This window comes from Dendrobium catenatum, unplaced genomic scaffold, assembly GCF_001605985.2.
Source record: "Dendrobium catenatum unplaced genomic scaffold, ASM160598v2 original_scaffold_89960, whole genome shotgun sequence".
NCBI classification, from domain to species: Eukaryota; Viridiplantae; Streptophyta; class Magnoliopsida; order Asparagales; family Orchidaceae; genus Dendrobium; species Dendrobium catenatum.
The window spans coordinates 80,816-99,908 of NW_021408401.1; the positions used below are offsets into that span (position 1 = coordinate 80,816).

Genomic DNA, 19,093 nt, shown 5'->3' on the forward strand with positions numbered 1-19,093 from the left:
ACCATAAAGCTTCACCAGAATCTCCAGGCTCAGGCTTATTTAGTTTGGCAGTGAAAGATTTTTAAATTAAATTGTTTTATTCCAGCTTTCATCTCCATGGACGTTGGGATTATACAACAATAATTAGATAAAAACAAATTTGAATAAAATTTTCTAATTGATATAATATTTACCAAAATTTCATGCCCATATAAGGGCAATAAAAATGATTAAATAAAATGTGATGATTATACAAATCAGCTTCTTAAGGTTATGTTGCAAGATATGGACTCTACATAGCTAGCATAATCAGGCACCAACATGATCCTTACTTGAGTTCTTTTGTTTTTTCTTTTTCCTCTTACCATCGATGAGCTTACCTGAATGCTTTGATAGCTCCGAACGGATCTCCATGAGTTTTGCCTTTGCATTTCGGAATGGAGCATCTGATCTCATCGACATCAATTCCTACATAAGACAAATAAACAGTTATGGAAAGCATGGAAATACTAATCTCACAAGTAATTTGTATTTATACTGGAGTTGAATCAAGTACCTTAAGATGATCCATTGCGGCAAGATTGAACCCAATTGTATCCTTAAATTCCTGAAGAAACAGATATAGTTTAGTTTCATCATAAAAGTATGCCTGAGTTGTCATTTATAATACAAAAGAATATGAGACAATCATCATCATCAGATTCATCCAAAGTATTTGGCATAAACATATTAAATATACAGTCTCCAGTCATAAAAATATATATATATTATTTCTGTACTTTTGATAGTTTCATCAATTTTGAGATTTTGTCTCAATTTAGTTTTACGTTACTTTTTATTTTAAAATATTAAGCATGAATAAAAGAAATTATCTGATTGAGTTCAAATCATAATAAATATAAAATTTAATGAGGCCTTAGTGATAGCGTTCTAGTAGAACTGTGGCTCCGACTTAAGAGTTTTGACCATGGTTTAAAATTGCGCAATATGAGGCTCACCTTGAGGCGCTTTTGCGCAATTCCAGTAAAAAACGTCTCGATGCTTACGCCTCGAGTTTTTTTTATAAGGCTTGCGCCTCAACTTGGTTGAGGCCCGCCTTGAGGCCCACCTCGCCTCACGCTATATATATTAAAACTTACATAAATCTTGAAGTAAATGTCCGACATTGGACTCTATAGGAGAGGAGGAAGGGGAGAGAGCAGTTCACCATAATGATGATTCAAATGAAGATTGAGGCTTACTCCTCACCTCACGAATGAAAAATGCCTCAATACCCGAATATGCAATTTTAAACATTGGTTTTGACAGTTTAATATAAAATATAGGGAGATTTACATACATACCACCCTATAATACTCTATTTACATATTTAATACCTAAAACTTTAATATTACATACATACCACCCTTAGTTCATTTTCAAATCAAACATGAGTGATAAAAATGAAATATATGAGTGGTAGGAAGAAAATATGAGTGACATATTTGATATTAAAATAATATAGAGTGGTATGTATGTAATATTAAAGTTTTGGGTGTTAGATATGTAAATAGGATGATATAAAATGGTTTGTATGTAAATTTCCCTAAAATATAAGTTTACAAAAGAGTTTCACTCAAACATTCACTGATATCATCAGTTTAGGTTGAAAGTCACAGAACCAAGCGAGACTGAAGATATCAAGTTTCAAAGCTTAAAACTATGCTCCACTTATTTCTGCTGGTTGCTACTTGAGGTATCAAGTCTTTTACACAATTTTCTTTCCATAATTTCTAATCGCATGACATATGGTATAAACATTTTGCTTTCTAATTTTTTAATTAATTATGTTTAATCAGCTTATTAATGTATCTTTGGTTTTATGTAGCACATGCCCAAATCATCTTTTTTTTATAACTTTGTTGCAAGCTAAAAAATTCACAACGATAGAGAGTTTTGCATTCAAGCTTTGCACGAAGATCCAGTACACAAACAGATATAAGACAGCTCAGATAATATCAGAGATTTTTACGTTGAAACTCAAAAAGGGGAAAAACCACGAAGCCTTGCCAAACTGAGATGATTCCACAATGTTAGTGTTAGTTATAAAGATTGGCTCATCGATAACAAGATTCTAAATTTATGAGACTTGGCAAAAAGTGTTGTAGAGTTTGTCTAGAGTTTGGACGCTTGAAGTCGAGTGACCACAAGTCTGACAACAACGTGCGGAAAAACCAGAGACCTGAAATAGATCCATTTATTAAACGAGACAACTCGAACTTCAATTTTTGTTTCGGGTCTTCCATTGACACCCCTACTGACGATGATGATTGGCCAACAAAAGGTTTATAAATGACGACAGTTAGAGGCAAAGGTTCGATGACAACAATTGGACAAAAGAGCCCCACAAGGCTATTTCATTGACAATAAGTCAAAAAAACCGACAACGATTGTCCACCAGGCCCAAAGATGGCAATCAGTCAGAAAAAGGTCTTACTGCGATTGGCCGACAAAAGTTCACTAGTGGTGCTGCATAGGTAAAGCTCCAAGATTCTTCACGCCACCAAGATCTCTTGAAACTCTACCCAAGGTCCCTTTTCAAGTAAAGAGTGGGTGACTTTTTATAGATTTCTGGGAGTAGCATGACCCATAAATAAAGAAAATTTTAAGAGCACTCTATTAGATGGCCTATATTGATTCCTTTAATCATATATCAATTTTTCAACATTTAACTGCCTTAATGATATCGAAATTAGGTGATCATGGGCTCATTAGATTCAACTCATCGAGCCGCTCATTTCGACTATAAGCATACCTAATTTGGAGATCATTTAGTCAACCAATTAATATTCTAAAGTTCCTAATTATAATTCAAGCCCTAAATTTCGGTTTAACTTTTGGTATCATTGGGTGCATCTTGTCGAGACATTCAATTTGATTATAAGTTTGTTGAAATAAGAGTTCTGATGGTTTTGAATTGAATTTGGGAAGTTTTCAATTCAAATATGCAACGAAATTCACACCCAATCAAGACAATTTTCAATACATACTAATCTTCATGTGCTACCGTCATGTCTCTTCAATATATCCATATCATTCACATTCAAAATCTCTCAATGTGTAAAAAGAGAAGTATACACATCAAGGGAGGAAAGTGCCTGAGCTTGAAACTTAGTTAAAAGCAGCATGCAAGTCTTACATGGATAAATGATTGGGACATCGATCGTGGAAGATTTATCAGAGGCGTGGCCGTCGATTTACGACCACGATTGAGTCATTGTATTTCAGATTTGTTTTATGCATTTTCTTATTTATGATGTCATGTTGTATTTGCTTTATTAGTTTCCCGTTGTACCCTTTTATTAAGGGAGGTCGTATGTAAGCCCTAGGCGCATTGTCGTCTTTTTATGTTGCGAGTCATTGTAAGAGGTTATTTATAACTCCATTGTTCTTCTTTTCAAGTTAATGAATGATTGATTAAAATATTTCTTCCCCTTGCATGAGTCTTGCGAGAGCTTGAGAGATTGGAGTGAGATCCCTAGGAGAGGGAGAATTGTACAACACCCACCAACCTAGACGAGTCGGGTTCGTGGTTCTACCTTCTCTACCTTTTCTCCCCCTCTTTCCTCCCTCAACTAGCTGCCAGCCTAGGGTTCCTCCCCATCTTCTTAAGCCGCCGACCATCATACAAATTCCCCCTCTCCATTGGTTAAGCACAACTCCTTTTTTCCCCCTTCTCCCCACATTCCCACCCACGGTTTCCACCCAAACCGCTGGCCCTAGCCCCCTTAGCCGCCGGCCAGGCCCACTCATCTCTCCCCTCTTCCTTGAGTTTCCTAATTTGGTTGGAGTTAATTTAGGATCAATTTAAAATTCAAATTCTTCCCTAATTTAACTAATCTATTTTAGGAAAGTTCCTAAATTAAATCTATTTGAATTTTAAATTCAAATTGGATTTAATTAGAAACTTTACAAATTCCTAAACCCAAATTAAGAAGCTTTAATTCCTTCCATTATCAAGCCCAATCACCCCTCATAGCCGTCAGCCCCATTAGGAGGTTTGGGATTTATTTCCTAAAGCCCCACCCCCTCTCTCTACCCACCCCCTCTCTCTCTCTCCAATCCCCTATCTCCACATTAACACACATTTCCTCTCTTGGAATTAAATTTGAATTTAATTCCTTAAAACCCTTCCAATTAGAAATATGAAATTTATTTCAGATTTTAATTTGTTCTCCTTCACCCACCCCCTCTCTCTCTCTCTCCAATCCCCTATCTCCACATTAACACACATTTCCTCTCTTGGAATTAAATTTGAATTTAATTCCTTAAAACCCTTCCAATTAAAAATATGAAATTTATTTCAGATTTTAATTTGTTCTCTCCTTCACCTACTTCTCCTCTCCCACCCTCATCCCTTGGCCGACCACACCTCTTCATCCCCACTTCAAGTTAAAGAGCAACTCCTTTCTCTTTAACAAAGTTCAAGGTTGCTAGTAATCTCTGGAAGAGACCGCGCCTAGCATTCATGAATGGTCGATCCCGATCTTAACTACGGCCTCTCCTACGACAAGCAAGGATCTGTTTGAATCTTGCACTTGACCTTCTTCGACGTCAACCCGCGCATCGACCACACCATAGAAGAATACGTAGATCACATCTTGGATACCTTGGTTTAAGCTATTTAAGAGCAACTTGGAACCGTCAAGTGGAGGATTACAACCAATCCTTGACGAAGGTTTTCTAATCTCTCTTTTCTTGTACTTCTTCAATTCTAACCCCTTGTGATTTGATTTCAGTCATGAAGATCGTGTTTGCCTAATTCTGCCAAGCTTAGTAAATGTAGGAAATTGAGTGCACTTCATTTGCTTCTTATCTCATTGTTAGGCTAGGGATTTTTGTTAAAAACGACTATAATTGTATGTTGTTGATTTCTTATGCTATTTTGATGATTCAAAGCTTTCATCGTGCAACTTAGTCTAAACGGGAGTGACCACTCTTGTGTTTTATATTATCGTTTTTATTTGCTAATAGTTCTAGTTGTTATTACTGGAATCAATAAATCGTGCAAGCTCTTTTAATAATCATTTCAAGCATTGTAGTCCTACATCAATAATGGTATCTAAATGATGAACATGTGGCTAGAAAATGAGGCTCATTGCAAAATTTTTCTTGCTTGTATAACCTATGCAACATTAAGTATGATAATAAAAGCTTTCTTAAGAAAAAAAGAGTCCATCGCAAGGGTTTTGTAGGTGGAAAAAGAATAAATTTCAATGTTGAGTTAATCATATGAATTTCTAGAATCATGTTATTGTCTCAAAAAATTCCTCAAAAGCAAGTAGTCCATTCAAAGGTGGCGCAAAAAGAACACTATCAAATATTGACTTAATTATATGAATTTCTCCTAATTATGTCATTGTCTCATATGAATTCCTCAAATCATGCTATTGGTTCATCCAAGCAATTCTGCAAAAGCAGGGAAGGAATTGTGCAACATTCAAAAATAATTTAAAGCACGAAAATAACTTTGAGCCTGATAATGGCCACTAAAGACTAAATTTAGCCAATTTGTTCGTGAGCTGAAGACTCAAGATTAAGCATAGGACATTCAATATGAAAATGTCAGGTTTAGTATGAGCCATCCATTAAAAGGTGGTACAAAAATAATACTTTTAAATTTAGCGTTATCATAAGAGTTCCTCTGTTCCTGAATCATGCAATCATCACATTTAAGCAAAAATAAATTTGCATTGCAAATGCATCTCATTCTTTTTAAATCTATCAACAACTTGCAGAAGTAACTAGTATGGTTTAATGTAGTTGGATAACGCATATGGTCTGTACCTTAACTCTTGCATGAAGAATATCCTTAAGTACAGTCAGTATGGGCCTGGCGGCAGGGGTAGTAATTAACTGATTATGATGTGTTTGGAGAAGTACTGTTGTAATTCTACAAACAAGCGCAACCTGAGGAGGGTTAACATAGTTAGTTAGTTAAAAGATATTACAAAAACTTGACAGATTAAAAAATAAATAAAAACTGCTGGAGAACTGCATGTTTATAATCTTTCGAAGTGTCGAGCAGGTAAATAATTTGAATGAGATTAATTTGTTATTTTCTAGTTATTGTTTCCCTATGACAAATGTCAACAAGGACGGAATGTGGTCTCTATTTAATTGATTCTAGGTTAGTTTTGTGGGCTGGCATAAGCTTGGGCTAGTTCAATTGTTGGATGCAGTTCACAATGGCCTTTATAGATAAAAAAATAATAATAATTCACCATACCTTCTTGGGTCCTAATTTCAATCTTTAGAGCCTCATTATGATGCTACCATCTATTCCTCAATCTAAAGCAAAGGTTAAGAAATGCTGTGTAACCTTCAGCAGAGCTGAAACTACAAGGATTTATAGAGTTATTTGTGATGCTGATATTACACCATGACAGCCAATGCTCAACTTTTCTCGCAACCATAGTGCAATATATTTAACATCATATTCAGATGTAACACTAAAGCTGAGTATAATGATTCTAACCATAATTTTGTTCGAGAAAAGTTTTTAAATGGAACCTATCTGCCAGCCATGTCAAAAGGCAGCTTGCCAATTTTTTAACAGAGCTGTATTATTGATGTATGACTAAATGATGCAGCAATGATTATTAAGAGTTTGCACGCCTCTTTGTGGAAAATAATATTAAGAGTTAAATTTAAGCAAATGAAACGATGAAATAAAACAAAAGTAGGACTAAGTAGAGCGGCGCGATCGTAGCTGTAGATCGATGGCCACGCCTCTGATAGACTTTCCAAGGCCAGATGTCCTCATCAATTACCCAATACTAGGTTTTCGAGAATGAGAAGCAATCTTCAGATCAAGGTTTAAAATTGCATATTTGGCTAATAGAGAACACATTTATGTTGCAATACCCAATAAATACATGATACCAACGACAAATGTCCACAAACTCCAAAAACATGCCCAGTCTCCAAAAGCATGCCTAGTAGGGATTTTAGACCGCATGAAACTTGCTTACAGTTGATTTCACCATGGGCAAGCTGCTCGTGTCAATAAGCCCTGGTGCATGTTGGGTGTAATGGGAAACGGTGTTAAGGCAGTTTGTGAAGGCATAAAACATTAAAACAATAAGATAAGGTCAAGAATGATGGCTATGATACCCTAATAGAGTCAGAGAGAAGGCCATCATCAAGACTATATAACTTTGAAGCATGAAATCTAAAAGTTAAATCTAAAATGAGACTTATACGGCATGAGCATAACAACTTGCAACACAAGCCATGCGAAACCTTCAAAGAAAGGAAATTTTGGGTGAAAAATTTTTTCAAGAAATCTTTATACATAATCAGAACATGATCAAAGGAATTTACCTTATCAGGGTTTTGAACCCAATCCTTCAAGTAAGACATAAGCTTCAAGGCATCAGAGTAAGGAAGAGACTGCCAAAAAAAAAAGAATGTGGTAAATAACGATACAAACAAATAATGAACTAAAGATGCATGATCTAACTGTGAATGGCGAATAACATGACCAATTTCTTCACCCATCCTCCATCCCCCAAATAAAGAATGCAGCAAATAAAAGTACCGCTGAATTGATTATTACAATCTGATTATGGTTGGTTGATAAAACAAGCAATTTCTACTCCCTCCCTACACCTTTCCCCCCTCTCCTTCCCTCAAAAATAAAGGGCAAATCCCTGTCACTCCAAAAAATATATACAATGCATAACTATAGGAAACGCAGCATGGAAATGGGCTTTGTTGCTGAGATTCAAATATTGTGTGAATTTGGATGTTGAAGGAGAAAGAGGAGAGAAAGATAGGCAGGATGATGGGTGGCAGCAAAGAGAGGACTTGATTTGTTTGGTGAAGAGCGAGAGAGAGAGAGGGTGTGGACGGAAGGTGATAAAAAAGATTGGTATTAAGGGGTTATTAGGTTAGTGAGAAAATAAAGTGAAAGATTCATATAAAGAAAAAAATGGGTTTCTTGGGTTGGATCAAGATAATTATGAGAGAATGATACGGATTGGCGCACACACACAAACAGAGAGAGTGAGAGAGGAGTTTATTATCGATCTTGTTAGGAGAAAAAGAGTTCATTGTACCCATTGTACCAATAGAGGATAGAAAATGGTCTTTTTTTGCAGTTAGAGAGGAGTTCAAATGAGAGGTTGGGGGTCAAAATTGTGTTTTTAAGCACATACTAATAGAAGACAACTGAAAGTTGGAAAAGAGGGAAAAGTTAGTGAATGAGAGTGAAACCTAGTTTTGGTAGAATATGAGAGAATATTAGAGAGGGATAAGCTATTTAGAATATAGAAGAGTAAAGCAGGATAGAAATCGAAATGCCTCAATCCATCTGAGCTCCCAAAAAGATTGTTAACAACATTAGTGCTGTGCTGAATGTCTTTCTTTTGCACACAACCCTGATGCAACGTGACAAAATAGTAATGAGATGTGCAAGAAGAACCCGGCCCAAAAGCAAAACAGGGATAGGGAAATGTATAGAAAATCTCATCTGTGAAGAGCATAAGGATACGGATGGGAGAACTACAGGTTCTAAGGATGGAAGTTGTTTGAAAGATAAAAGAACTAAGTTTTGGATCTAGAACAATATTGGAACATAACTGCATCTTTAGTTACCAGGAATACAACATCCAAATGCTTAGTGACCGTGCTAGAACAGTCATTTTTTCAGTAGAAATAGCATACATTGGCCTTAACAAAATATTTACATAGAACAGGAAGCATGAAGCCATGCGAGTATGTCACTCCATAATTTTAATATTATGACGCAATAGCTTGAACTACCTAATAAGCATAATAAGAAGCGTGATTCTATCAATTTATCGATTGATGTAACTTTGAATCAAGAAAAGTTATCACAAACCAGTAGGGTCTGCTCCAGGTCATTGGTCTGAACATTGGAAATTGCTTGTAAAACATAGTCAGAAGGTGAGAGCCCACGCATCATAACATTAGGTTGGAATTGACCAGATTTTCCATTTTGTTGATCCACCTAACCATGTAGAAAAAGAATACTTTAGTTCACATAACAAGAAAGGTCATGCAGAGTTCACAAAACTTATCTTACTATAATCATCATCACAGCTATAATTAGCAGTATTTTGATAATATTATGGGTGCATCTTTAATCCTTCATAGTGCAACAACACTAAGAAAATCTCGAAGGAAATCAACAAAATAAACATATAAATTTGGGGTATTGTTGCACCTCTTACACGTTCAAAACACAGAAGTATATTTTCCTTCATCCCTTTAATATACTTTTTTCTCAAAATATTTTTTTTTAATTTTGTTACACATCTTAGTGTTCTCATTTTTTGCCTTCAACTTGATTATTAATGACTTCTTTATCTCATGACACATAAATTCATACAATATAATATGCCTAAATATAATTTTATAAAATGAACTTTAATCCCAATGATATTCTCTTGTTACATAATACTCCTGAAGCACTACCTATTTTGATAGCTAAACCTCAACTCTAAAAATTATGTTCTCATCCATTTCAATAATAAGATTAAAATTAAGTCCAGCTAGCTTATGAGCTCACTCAAGTTCAATTCGATATAGGGCTCATGAGCTAAACTTGAGGAGCCCAGCAAGCGAAATTTAAGTTTATTGTGCTTCCCATGCCAACTTCTTTAAATTATTTATATAAAATATACTTAAAAATACAAGAATGCAAAGGTTTAAATACAAACGTTATATAGAAAAAATCTTAGTTTCTTTCTCTCTCCTAATTTCTCATTTTCAACTCATTCTTCATTCTCTCATGGCTCCATAGTAACGACTCATATTCACCTTCACCTTCACCTTTACATTCACCATCTCACTTTCATGAGAAGTTATACCAACTACTAATTCAAAAGAAACTATTAATTAAGTTCAAACTTGACAAACTAAATCAAACTAAAGCATTAGTTGAGAGCAACTCAAGCTTGACTGAAAACATTTACAACCCTAATTCACATTCTTCTATAATACAGATCCAAAATAATGAACAATATCACACATATATACTATTTTATCTTGGTTCATAGCTACTAATATCACAACAACTAAAATTGCAAATTAAAGAGTTAAGTCATTGTCTACTAATCCTAACACTTTACATTCTAGATATTTTCTATAATGTTATAACATTTGAACTATTTCAGTGGATTATCAATAATTAGAACCATGTAATATGTGATAAGCGTGCATCATGATAACTCAATTTGAATATGTATCACAAGTCTCTACATAACTAATGCAAGAATATATGAACTTGATGTTAAACCTCAACATACTCCTACAATGATTAAAAATCTTCGGTCAATCCACAACTACTTATATAATACTAGTCAATGTTTCGTAAGGCACAACCTTAATACTATCAATGAATTTTTGACATACATTATTTCCCTTAATATGTGCCAAATCAATTCATATGGTACTCAATCATATACCTTCTAAAGATCAATCAAAAACATATGAAAGTATATAATTTTTTGTTTATATTTTTACATTAATTGCCTGCTCAAAAATCACCTTTATAATAGATATTAGAAGCATCAAATAAAATCAATTCTCTAAAAATGACATAATTATTTCAAGCTCACGCTCTAAGAATAACTACCATAACTTCATCACATATAAGATCATAAGTTAGATTCCATCATAATTACCATGGTTCTAAATAAATGCTATATTCTTAAAGTAGTTAATACTCTTACATTATAGGAGAGGACAAAAAAAAATGAAGTGTGGTTATTAATTATACAATGAGAAATGGATCAAATTGATCCCTCAACTCTTTGTGAGGGATCAAAATAGTCTCCAACTCTTTTGATGGACCAATTTAGTCCCTCAACCCTTTAAAATGGATCTTTTTTGTCCTAACATTTAATATTGGAGTTAATTGTATTAGTCAAGTATACTAGTAAATCAATATAATTTTTAAAGCTAAAGTTATTGGTACCAAATTACTCTCCAATTATTTTACATCCTTTTATAATGATAATAAAAAAAGCCTTCAAGTAAAAGAAATTCACCATAAATTAAAAAAATTTCAAATATGTGCTTAATAGTACCAATTTAAACAAATTTAATTTTTCCCTGAAAAGTTGGGATATAGACTTCTCAATTATCACAAAATATTTTTTTAGAAATGTACTTGTAAATAAAAAATGCGAAGATAGTAAAGACTAAGCAAGGGCAATGAACATGAAAATGAAGAAGCGTACATTGTGTTCATCATAGTGTTTCAATTCATCTTCGGCAGTATCTAAAGCATCAATAATCATGTCTACCGCAGTGATTGTCTCCTGAGTTCTTTTTCCTGGCAAACCAACTGATCCCTCCTCTGGAAGTTCTTCTCTTAATGCATATTTGTTTTCATTTGTTTCCAAATCAGATTCAAACATCTCTTGTAGCCTTTTCTCTCTTTCCTCCTGCACATTGAAAATTAACCAAGAGGATATGAGCTAAATAGCAAACTACTAAAGGCAATCTACTTTAAATGCAACAATTTAAAAATCAGCAACATGCAAGAATAACGAGACTAGAAAAAAGAGCAAATCACCTCAAGGAAAAAGGGTTCCTCAGTCCGATCCCATCTACGGATGGAACGATCATGAGACCCCGTGATGAAGAAACCACCATGTGAACTAATTGTTAGGCACCAAACTTCAGCATGATGCCCCTCAAGAGTTAAAAGCAACTCAAACTTATCAGCATCCCAATACTTCACAAGTCGATCCTTCCCCACACTAAACATGTAATGTGTATTATGTACAAATTTCACATCCATAACACTGTAATGAAAACAAAAATAACTCAGATATGTTTCATTATCCAGATTAAAAAGATTTATTTTAATGAGAGAATGCAAAATGACCTGTCAGCATGAGCAAACAAGGATTTGTGACAGTCACCAAAGTCTAAACCCCAAATCTTCAAATTTTTGTCTGCAGAACCAGTAACAATGAGATCTCCATCCGATGAAATGTCCAGGCAGAGTACAGGCAATTTGTGACCATATAGTGTAAGAAATTTCTTTAAAGTATTCAACAAATAGACCTGCAGTTATGTTTTTAGATATATGGATCAAATCACTGATAAACCGCAACTCCTACAAGACATCATTATAAGAAGTTATAGAACATAAATTGAAAGAAGTTTTTGAGTTCAAATCAATTTAGTTAGCTGGATATAGGTCACTACCATCATTATTAAACTTTTCCCAGCAATAGGAGGTTGGCTTAGTGAATCATTTTTGTTCATTCACTTCTACGCTTATATTTTTTATCCATGTTGCCATAAATTCTACTAATTGTCCTTACTAATCTTCCTATTCTAATTTTATCGATCTTATATCCTGGTTGTACATGGATAGACCACCTAAATATAATTTCAATTGCATTATCTTCAAAAAATGCCACTCCAACTTAATAAAATCATTTCTTAATTATACTTCCAAATTTTGTGACGGATCCATCATAGCATTCTCATTTCCATTATGCTAACTAACTACCAACAACTTTTTAACTGCCCAGACCTCAAATATATGCAACATAGTCATCCAAATTGAGTTTTATAAAATTTAACTTAGGTTTCCAAGATATCATCATATCATATACTACTACTAAAAAAATATCACCATTTTAACTACTGAATCTTAACTCTAGAAAGTATATCCTTATCTATATTTATATTATTATATAATAGATCAAAAATAGGGTATACTGTCATATATATTATTTTTGTTCAACTAAATTTAGGCTAACTTGTAAACAAATTCTAGAATGATCTAACTTCTCATTTATTTTAAGAGATGGCCTACTAGTTAAAACCATGCTATTTGCAAAACAAACATACATGAAAGCACGTCACTTAGAAATTCCTTTGTAAGAATCTCCATAAACACTACAAAAAAATATTTGAACTCAATTAAAAAAAAATTTGAATGCTAATGTTTAATGTAATCTTTGCTATTGAAAATTCTTTAATAGGCTCAACATAACTTTGACATGAATTTTTCTTCCTTGTTGTGAAACAAATCAAATCTCATGAATCATGATAACCATATCTTCACAAAATCAATTGAAATTAAATATTTTATCCATTTTTTATACTTTTCGTTCATTGTCATTACAAAAAAATTCCTTACCATAGTAAATCATCCCAGCATGAAACCAAAATTATACTTAAAAACTGACATAATTGCAATTTTACATTCTATTATTCTCCTTGATAACTTCATCATCACTCATAGGTTTGATTCATCTATGATATCAAAAATTTAGTAATATCCTTTGTTTTAAAATATTCGCATCAAAATATTTCCACTCCAATTATTTGACATCCTCTTGTTCTTCAAATTTTCATTAAAATGGCTAGTTAATTAAAACACTGAAATATGCCTTATAACCTTTTAAATAATAGTAGGTATCACATTATCTCATTTGGAACTAAAACATTACCCATATGAATCTTCTCCAAAGCTAGCTTTCTTGCACCTTCATGGATACTTATTATCTCCACTTCTAACATATCTAAACTTGATCAAAGTTTATACATTTCATATATATTTCCTTAGCAATTTTATATATCTATTTTCTCATTCATGAATACCAAACATACCATAAATCAACAAATATTGCAACTATTAACTTGATCAATTCCATCTTTGCAAGATTTTTTGTTTCAACAATTCCGTCTTCGCAATATTTCTAGTTTTCTTATTAAGTCCTAATAGAGAAAGATTATGATAAAGTTCCAAGAGAAGTGCTATGGAGAGTTCCACATAAGAAAGGGGTTAATAATGCTTACATTAAAGTCATTAAGGATATGTATGCAGTAGTTGTTACTTGTGTTCAAACACAAGGTTGTTTGACCAAGTATTTTCCTATTTCAATTGGATTACATCAAGGATCAGCCTGAAGACCATATCTTTTTTGCGTTAGTCATGGATGCTCTCACAAGGCATTTGCAAGTAGTTGTACCCTGGTGTATGCTTTTTATTGATGATATTCTTCTTGTTGATAAGAATAGAGAGAGAGTTGAAGGTAAACTTGAAATATGGAGGTCAACCTTAGAGTCTAAAGGATTTCGATATAGTATATTTAAAACTAAATATATATAGTGTAATTTTAGTAATAATAGATCTAGTAGGGAGATTATGACTTTGGCCGATCAAGTCATTAATAAAAGTACACGTTTTATATATCTTGGATCTATTGTTCAGAGTGATGGTTAAATAAATGGGATATTATTAGTATAATTCAATTTGAATGGTTGAAGTGGGGAATGTATTGGGCTTGTTGTGTGATAGAAAAGTCCCTCTCAAACTTAAGGGAAAATTCAATAATTAGTGGACCAACAATGCTTTATGGTGTAGAATGTTATAGCCATTAAAAGAGAAGCATAATATTAAGTTAAGTGTTGCAAAGATGAGGATGCTCATGTGGATGAGTGGCTTTACTCTTAGATACAGGATACAAAATAAGCATATACGTGAAAAGGTTGGAGTAGCTCCTGTGGAAGATAAGATTAGAGAGAGTCGACTTAGATGGTTTGTTCACATAAAACGGCGGCCTTCTAATGACCCGGTTAGGAAAGTAGATGCATTAGATTTGACTTATGTTAAAAAAGGTAGATGAAGCCTAAAAAGACTGTTAAAAAATATTAGAAATGACTTTTCTTTATTAGATTTAGATGAGAATTTGACTCTTAACATGACACAATGGAGAAAACGGATTCATGTAGACAACCCCAAATAGTAGGATAAAGGCTTGTTGTTGTTGTTGAAGTTGTTATAGTTAAGAGAAAAAACAGCATTGATGATCATCATCTGAAACAACAAAGTTAAAATGCTATCATTTAATAGAGATCTATTAAAAATGCATTTGGGGAATTAAAAAAAGAAAAAAAAAAGTTTTGGAACACTGTAAACTAACCTGGACAGTGCAATCTAACAAAGCAACAACAATGTACTTGCTTTCTGGACTGATTGAGACCACAAGAACATCATCACTCAAGCTCAAAGTTCTTACATTCTTCACAGTCAACTGCTTAGAATCCTGAAAAAATAAGCACCATAATTATGTCATTTGTTATGCCATTAACCATAAGATTAATAACCAGAACAAAATATAAACCTTGATCTTCAAAACCATGCATCCCACTTGACAAAAGCAAAAAAGAAATTTTTTTAAGAGAGCAAATGGAATCTGATGGTAAGATTGTAGGAAATATTTGATTTGTTGCAAGGGGTAAACTTAATCATGACAAAAAATGGTTACGGAGAAACAATTTCTCTACTAGATTTGCATTACTTTCAAATGATTGCTAAAGAAAATAGGCGGAGATTTATTAGTAAGAATTAGCATGTAAATACAAACTCACTGTCTCAGTTTTCCTCTTTAGCTGATATTCCCAAAACTTAACATCGTGATCAGCACTTCCAGTGACAAAGCCGCTGCCAACAGAACCATTGACATCTGGAATTGGCACAATGGACCGGATAGCAGCAGAGTGAGCTTCAATAACATCAGCACGGGTTCCACTTCCAACATCAATAATCTCCAAGGTTCCACTTTTTGTTCCAACAAGAGCATAACGGTCAGCAGGAGCAAAGGAACAGCACAAACCATAACCAGACTCAATTGTGCGAATACAAGCACCAGTACTAGGATTCCACACCTTTACAGCGTTATGACTGGTCGATAGCAAAAGAGTGTTGTCTGAGCTCAGTGTGACACTTCTTATATCAGACCGATGACCTGGAAGCTCAACTGTATGTTTTTTCTCAACTCTTCCCTCCTCAATGGAATAGGTCTCCAACATATTATTGTTTAAAGACAGGGACAAAGTACCAAGGCTGACTTTAGTACTAACCGTAGGACAGAAAGCAATGGAGCAAATTTTCTTGCTTGCACGTAAAACCTGTAAAAGTTTGAAGGCATCGGAGACTAGAACATCTGGCTCTAAGACTGACATACCTGAAACATTCTGTAAAGAATCCAAATTCCCATTTTCTTTTCCCTCTTCAATAGTCTTTGCCAAGAGCTTATCTTTCTTCCTCCTGACACGTCTTTTAGCTTTACTCCTAGCACTGGACGCATCTAAAACACGATATATCTCAACAGTCCTCCCGGCTTCTTGGCATGCAAGAAGGCTCCCGGACTTGTTAAATCTTACAGTCGCAATTCTCTCCTTGTTCTGACGCTTGATTTCCCCATAATGCTTCAAAACCTCCCACTTACTAGAATTGTCCATTTCCTCCAGCTCGTTTCTTATTAGGTAGAAGCGGAGTTCAAGGTCAGCCGACCCGGTCACCAAAAACCTTTCATTTGGATCAACATCCAACGACCAGACCTCACTGTGGTGCCCGCTCACTATCTGTATACAATGCTGCATCTCAAGATCCCAGACCCTAACAAACTTGTCTTTTGAACAGCTCACAAGCTTTTTCGCAGAGTCAAGGAACACAAGATCTGTTACCTAAAAAATACCAGTGGTTTTCACTTAATAAATCAAGCAATGTTTCTCAAAATAATGGATATACAGCAAATACATTAGAACTTAACCTGATCTCGGTGACCCCGGAGGCGAAACATCCCAGTCTCGGCGACGACATCCCAGAGAATGATGTCGCAGTCCTTGCTTCCAGAGGCAAGGAACGAGCCGAATTGGTTATAGCGGAGAGCAGTAACAGCAGATTCGTGCCCGTTCAGTGTTGCCTCACAAGTGCCTCTGCTGAGGTCCCACAGACGAATGCTGCCATTGGCGTGGCCACTGGCGACGGAAGAAGAAGATGAAGAGGAGGAGGAAGGGGAGGAAGCGATGGAGGAGACGGCAAGGGAGTGTGAGGATCCCGAGGAAGGAGAAAGTGAGGTAGAGCAGATTCCCTTTTTGATGTCCCAAACGGCGACGGAATCGAGGGCACCAGCGAGGAGGTGCTTACCAGAAGGGTCGTAGGAGATGTTCGAATCTACGGAGACGATGACACCAAAGACCAGGCGGGGCTCGTAGCGGAGGTAAGCTTTCACCATTGTACCGGCGAAGCAGCGGCCGAGATAGCGTTGGCGGGTGCTGCGAGCGTGGAACGTATGAGGTAAATCGCTGTTTACGGCTTAAATCCCGGATTTACTAAATCCCTCGGTTCGGTGGATTTAACAGCGCGAAAGGGATATAGTTAACTTCACAGCCAGCGAGCTCGTTTTATTGCTTCCTATCAAAATGTCGTAACTTCCGATCCGACAGGAAGGGAAAGTCGTCGAAGGAGCGAAGTCGAGCCACGAAGGAGCCGAAGAAGCGACGCATGCAATCTATACACCTCCTGCAAATCAACGAAGCCGAACAGCAAAGACGAAAAGAGAAGATGAAAGGTAAACCCTAGACGCCTTAATTAATATAATTTAAACTATTAATAATTAATTAAATTAATTAAATAATTAATAGTATAAATAGTGCATAAATTAATTATCTAATTTAACTTAATTGTATAATTAGTAATTAAATATTAACTTGATTAGCTTAATTAATGTAACTTAAAATATGTATTATTAAATATATAATTAATAGTATAAATAATAATTAATGATTAATTTAAAGTTAACATGTCATTAAATTCATAACACATTAATTTTTATTTTTAATTTATAATTTTTATCTTCACATTTAAATCCCTATCATAAATCTTGAAATATATTAACAAATAGTTTCTCAGGATTTAACAGGATTTAACATTTGACATACCAAACAGTTTTCAGGATTTAACACATTTCAGTTTAGTGGGGGCACAAATTAATGATTTTCAAATTACTCTCAATTATTTTATGATGATTTTTTTTTTGATATTTTAATTTAATAGTTCATAGTAAAGTAATATTTAGATTTTCTAAAATATTAATATTTGTTTGTAATAATTTATTAAATTCTATATTTTATTAATTGTATTCAAATTTATGATTACTTCAATCTTAAATATTTAAGTATTATTTTTATTTAAAAAAAAGAACATGTGTGTGCATATATATATATATATATATATATATATATAGTAATGCAAACGCGTGAGGAAGAGAAAATTCAAATTTTTATAATTTAGCTTAAAATTGCTGAAACAAGATCATGAATTTCTCAATGGCTCAGATGGTTATAGTATCTGAGTGATTGATTCTGGGAGGCGTAGGTTCAAATCCACTCTTTGCCCCTTAGCCTGTTGTGTGCTTCATTTACTGTTGAATATTTTTGTTATTGGGCTTTCCTATTATATAGTAATGGACTAGTGGGGGCCCATGCCCCCCCAGGGCCCCCACTCTAGCGAAGAGAATGAGAAACTGAAAGATGATTGAAACTAACAAACCATTCGGCTTTGTGTGAAGGAGTCATGAAAGGAGCTTCTTTGCCTTCTCCATTCTCTTCGCTTCTTTAGTGAAATTGATATTTGAAACCCTAGGCTCTTTATCCCACAATCCTTTCAATTTCTCATTCTCTTTTCTAATTTCTCCTTACGGTGGCTCTTTCCAAAATGGTGGTTGCGAGAGAGGTATGAATCTTCTTATTATTATTGATACGCCGTCCAAAAAATTATCTTGATCGGGCACGAATCTCGAGGCAAAAAACATGTTGGAAACTTCAAATTTTAAATTCGGGATCATCTGAACTACGATTTCAGCGAGCTTACAGTCAAACTGAGTGTCTCGGAAATACGAATCCAACGACTCCAAATTCGACTCAATCCGAGTCCAAATGAGTCCAAATCAAGGACCGAAGCGCTGTTAGAAGCTTCATAACACTGTTTGAGTTACTAAACGGTCTCCAATTTTTACGAGCTTATACTCGAATCGAACGGCTCGACGAGACGAATCTAACGAGCCTAAGATCGCCGAATTCCAACATCTCTAAGACCTTCAAATGTCCAACGAACGGTGCACGATCGTAGGATTCAAGATCAACCGTCCATTCAACCACTCCCAACTAACCCTTGATCCTCCACCTATTTACGGGTTATGCCATTCCCAAAATCTATAAATAGAGCCCCCTCTTCTCTTGAAAGGGGACCCCCCAGAGCTTAAGGAAAAAAGAGAGAGATCAGAGA

At 34.7% G+C, this 19,093-nt stretch overlaps 1 protein-coding gene across 2 annotated transcripts; it reads right to left on the reverse strand.

Moving 5' to 3' along the window:
• Positions 1-128: 128 nt before the first annotated feature.
• Positions 129-17,379, reverse strand: LOC110115385 (WD repeat-containing protein 3). 2 transcript variants are annotated; one of them, XM_020848600.2, is made up of 11 exons: positions 16,578-17,379; positions 15,394-16,491; positions 14,946-15,068; positions 11,885-12,066; positions 11,570-11,801; positions 11,232-11,438; positions 8,867-8,995; positions 7,345-7,413; positions 5,806-5,928; positions 536-586; positions 129-447 (listed from the first exon to the last, which is right to left on the reverse strand). In XM_020848600.2, the coding sequence occupies exons 1-11, from the start codon at positions 17,040-17,042 to the stop codon at positions 289-291; spliced, it is 2,838 nt and encodes a 945-aa protein (XP_020704259.1). In that variant the 5' UTR covers positions 17,043-17,379; the 3' UTR covers positions 129-288. The 2 variants fall into 2 exon arrangements, with proteins under 2 accessions (XP_020704259.1, XP_028547776.1); XM_028691943.1 differs by having other exon boundaries at positions 15,394-16,484; positions 16,578-16,715.
• Between the last annotated feature and the right edge of the window lie 1,714 nt (positions 17,380-19,093).

What these genes read in the sequence shown, in the direction of transcription:
- LOC110115385 (XM_020848600.2), bottom strand. Translation starts at nt 17,042, where the DNA reads ATGGTGAAAGCTTACCTCCGCTACGAGCCCCGCCTGGTCTTTGGTGTC. An exon ending in TCCGGGGTCACCGAGATCAG is followed by an intron (nt 16,492 to 16,577) that starts GTTAAGTTCTAA and finishes GGTATTTTTTAG; the next exon opens with GTAACAGATCTTGTGTTCCT. An exon ending in TTGTTTGCTCATGCTGACAG is followed by an intron (nt 11,802 to 11,884) that starts GTCATTTTGCAT and finishes TTTTCATTACAG; the next exon opens with TGTTATGGATGTGAAATTTG.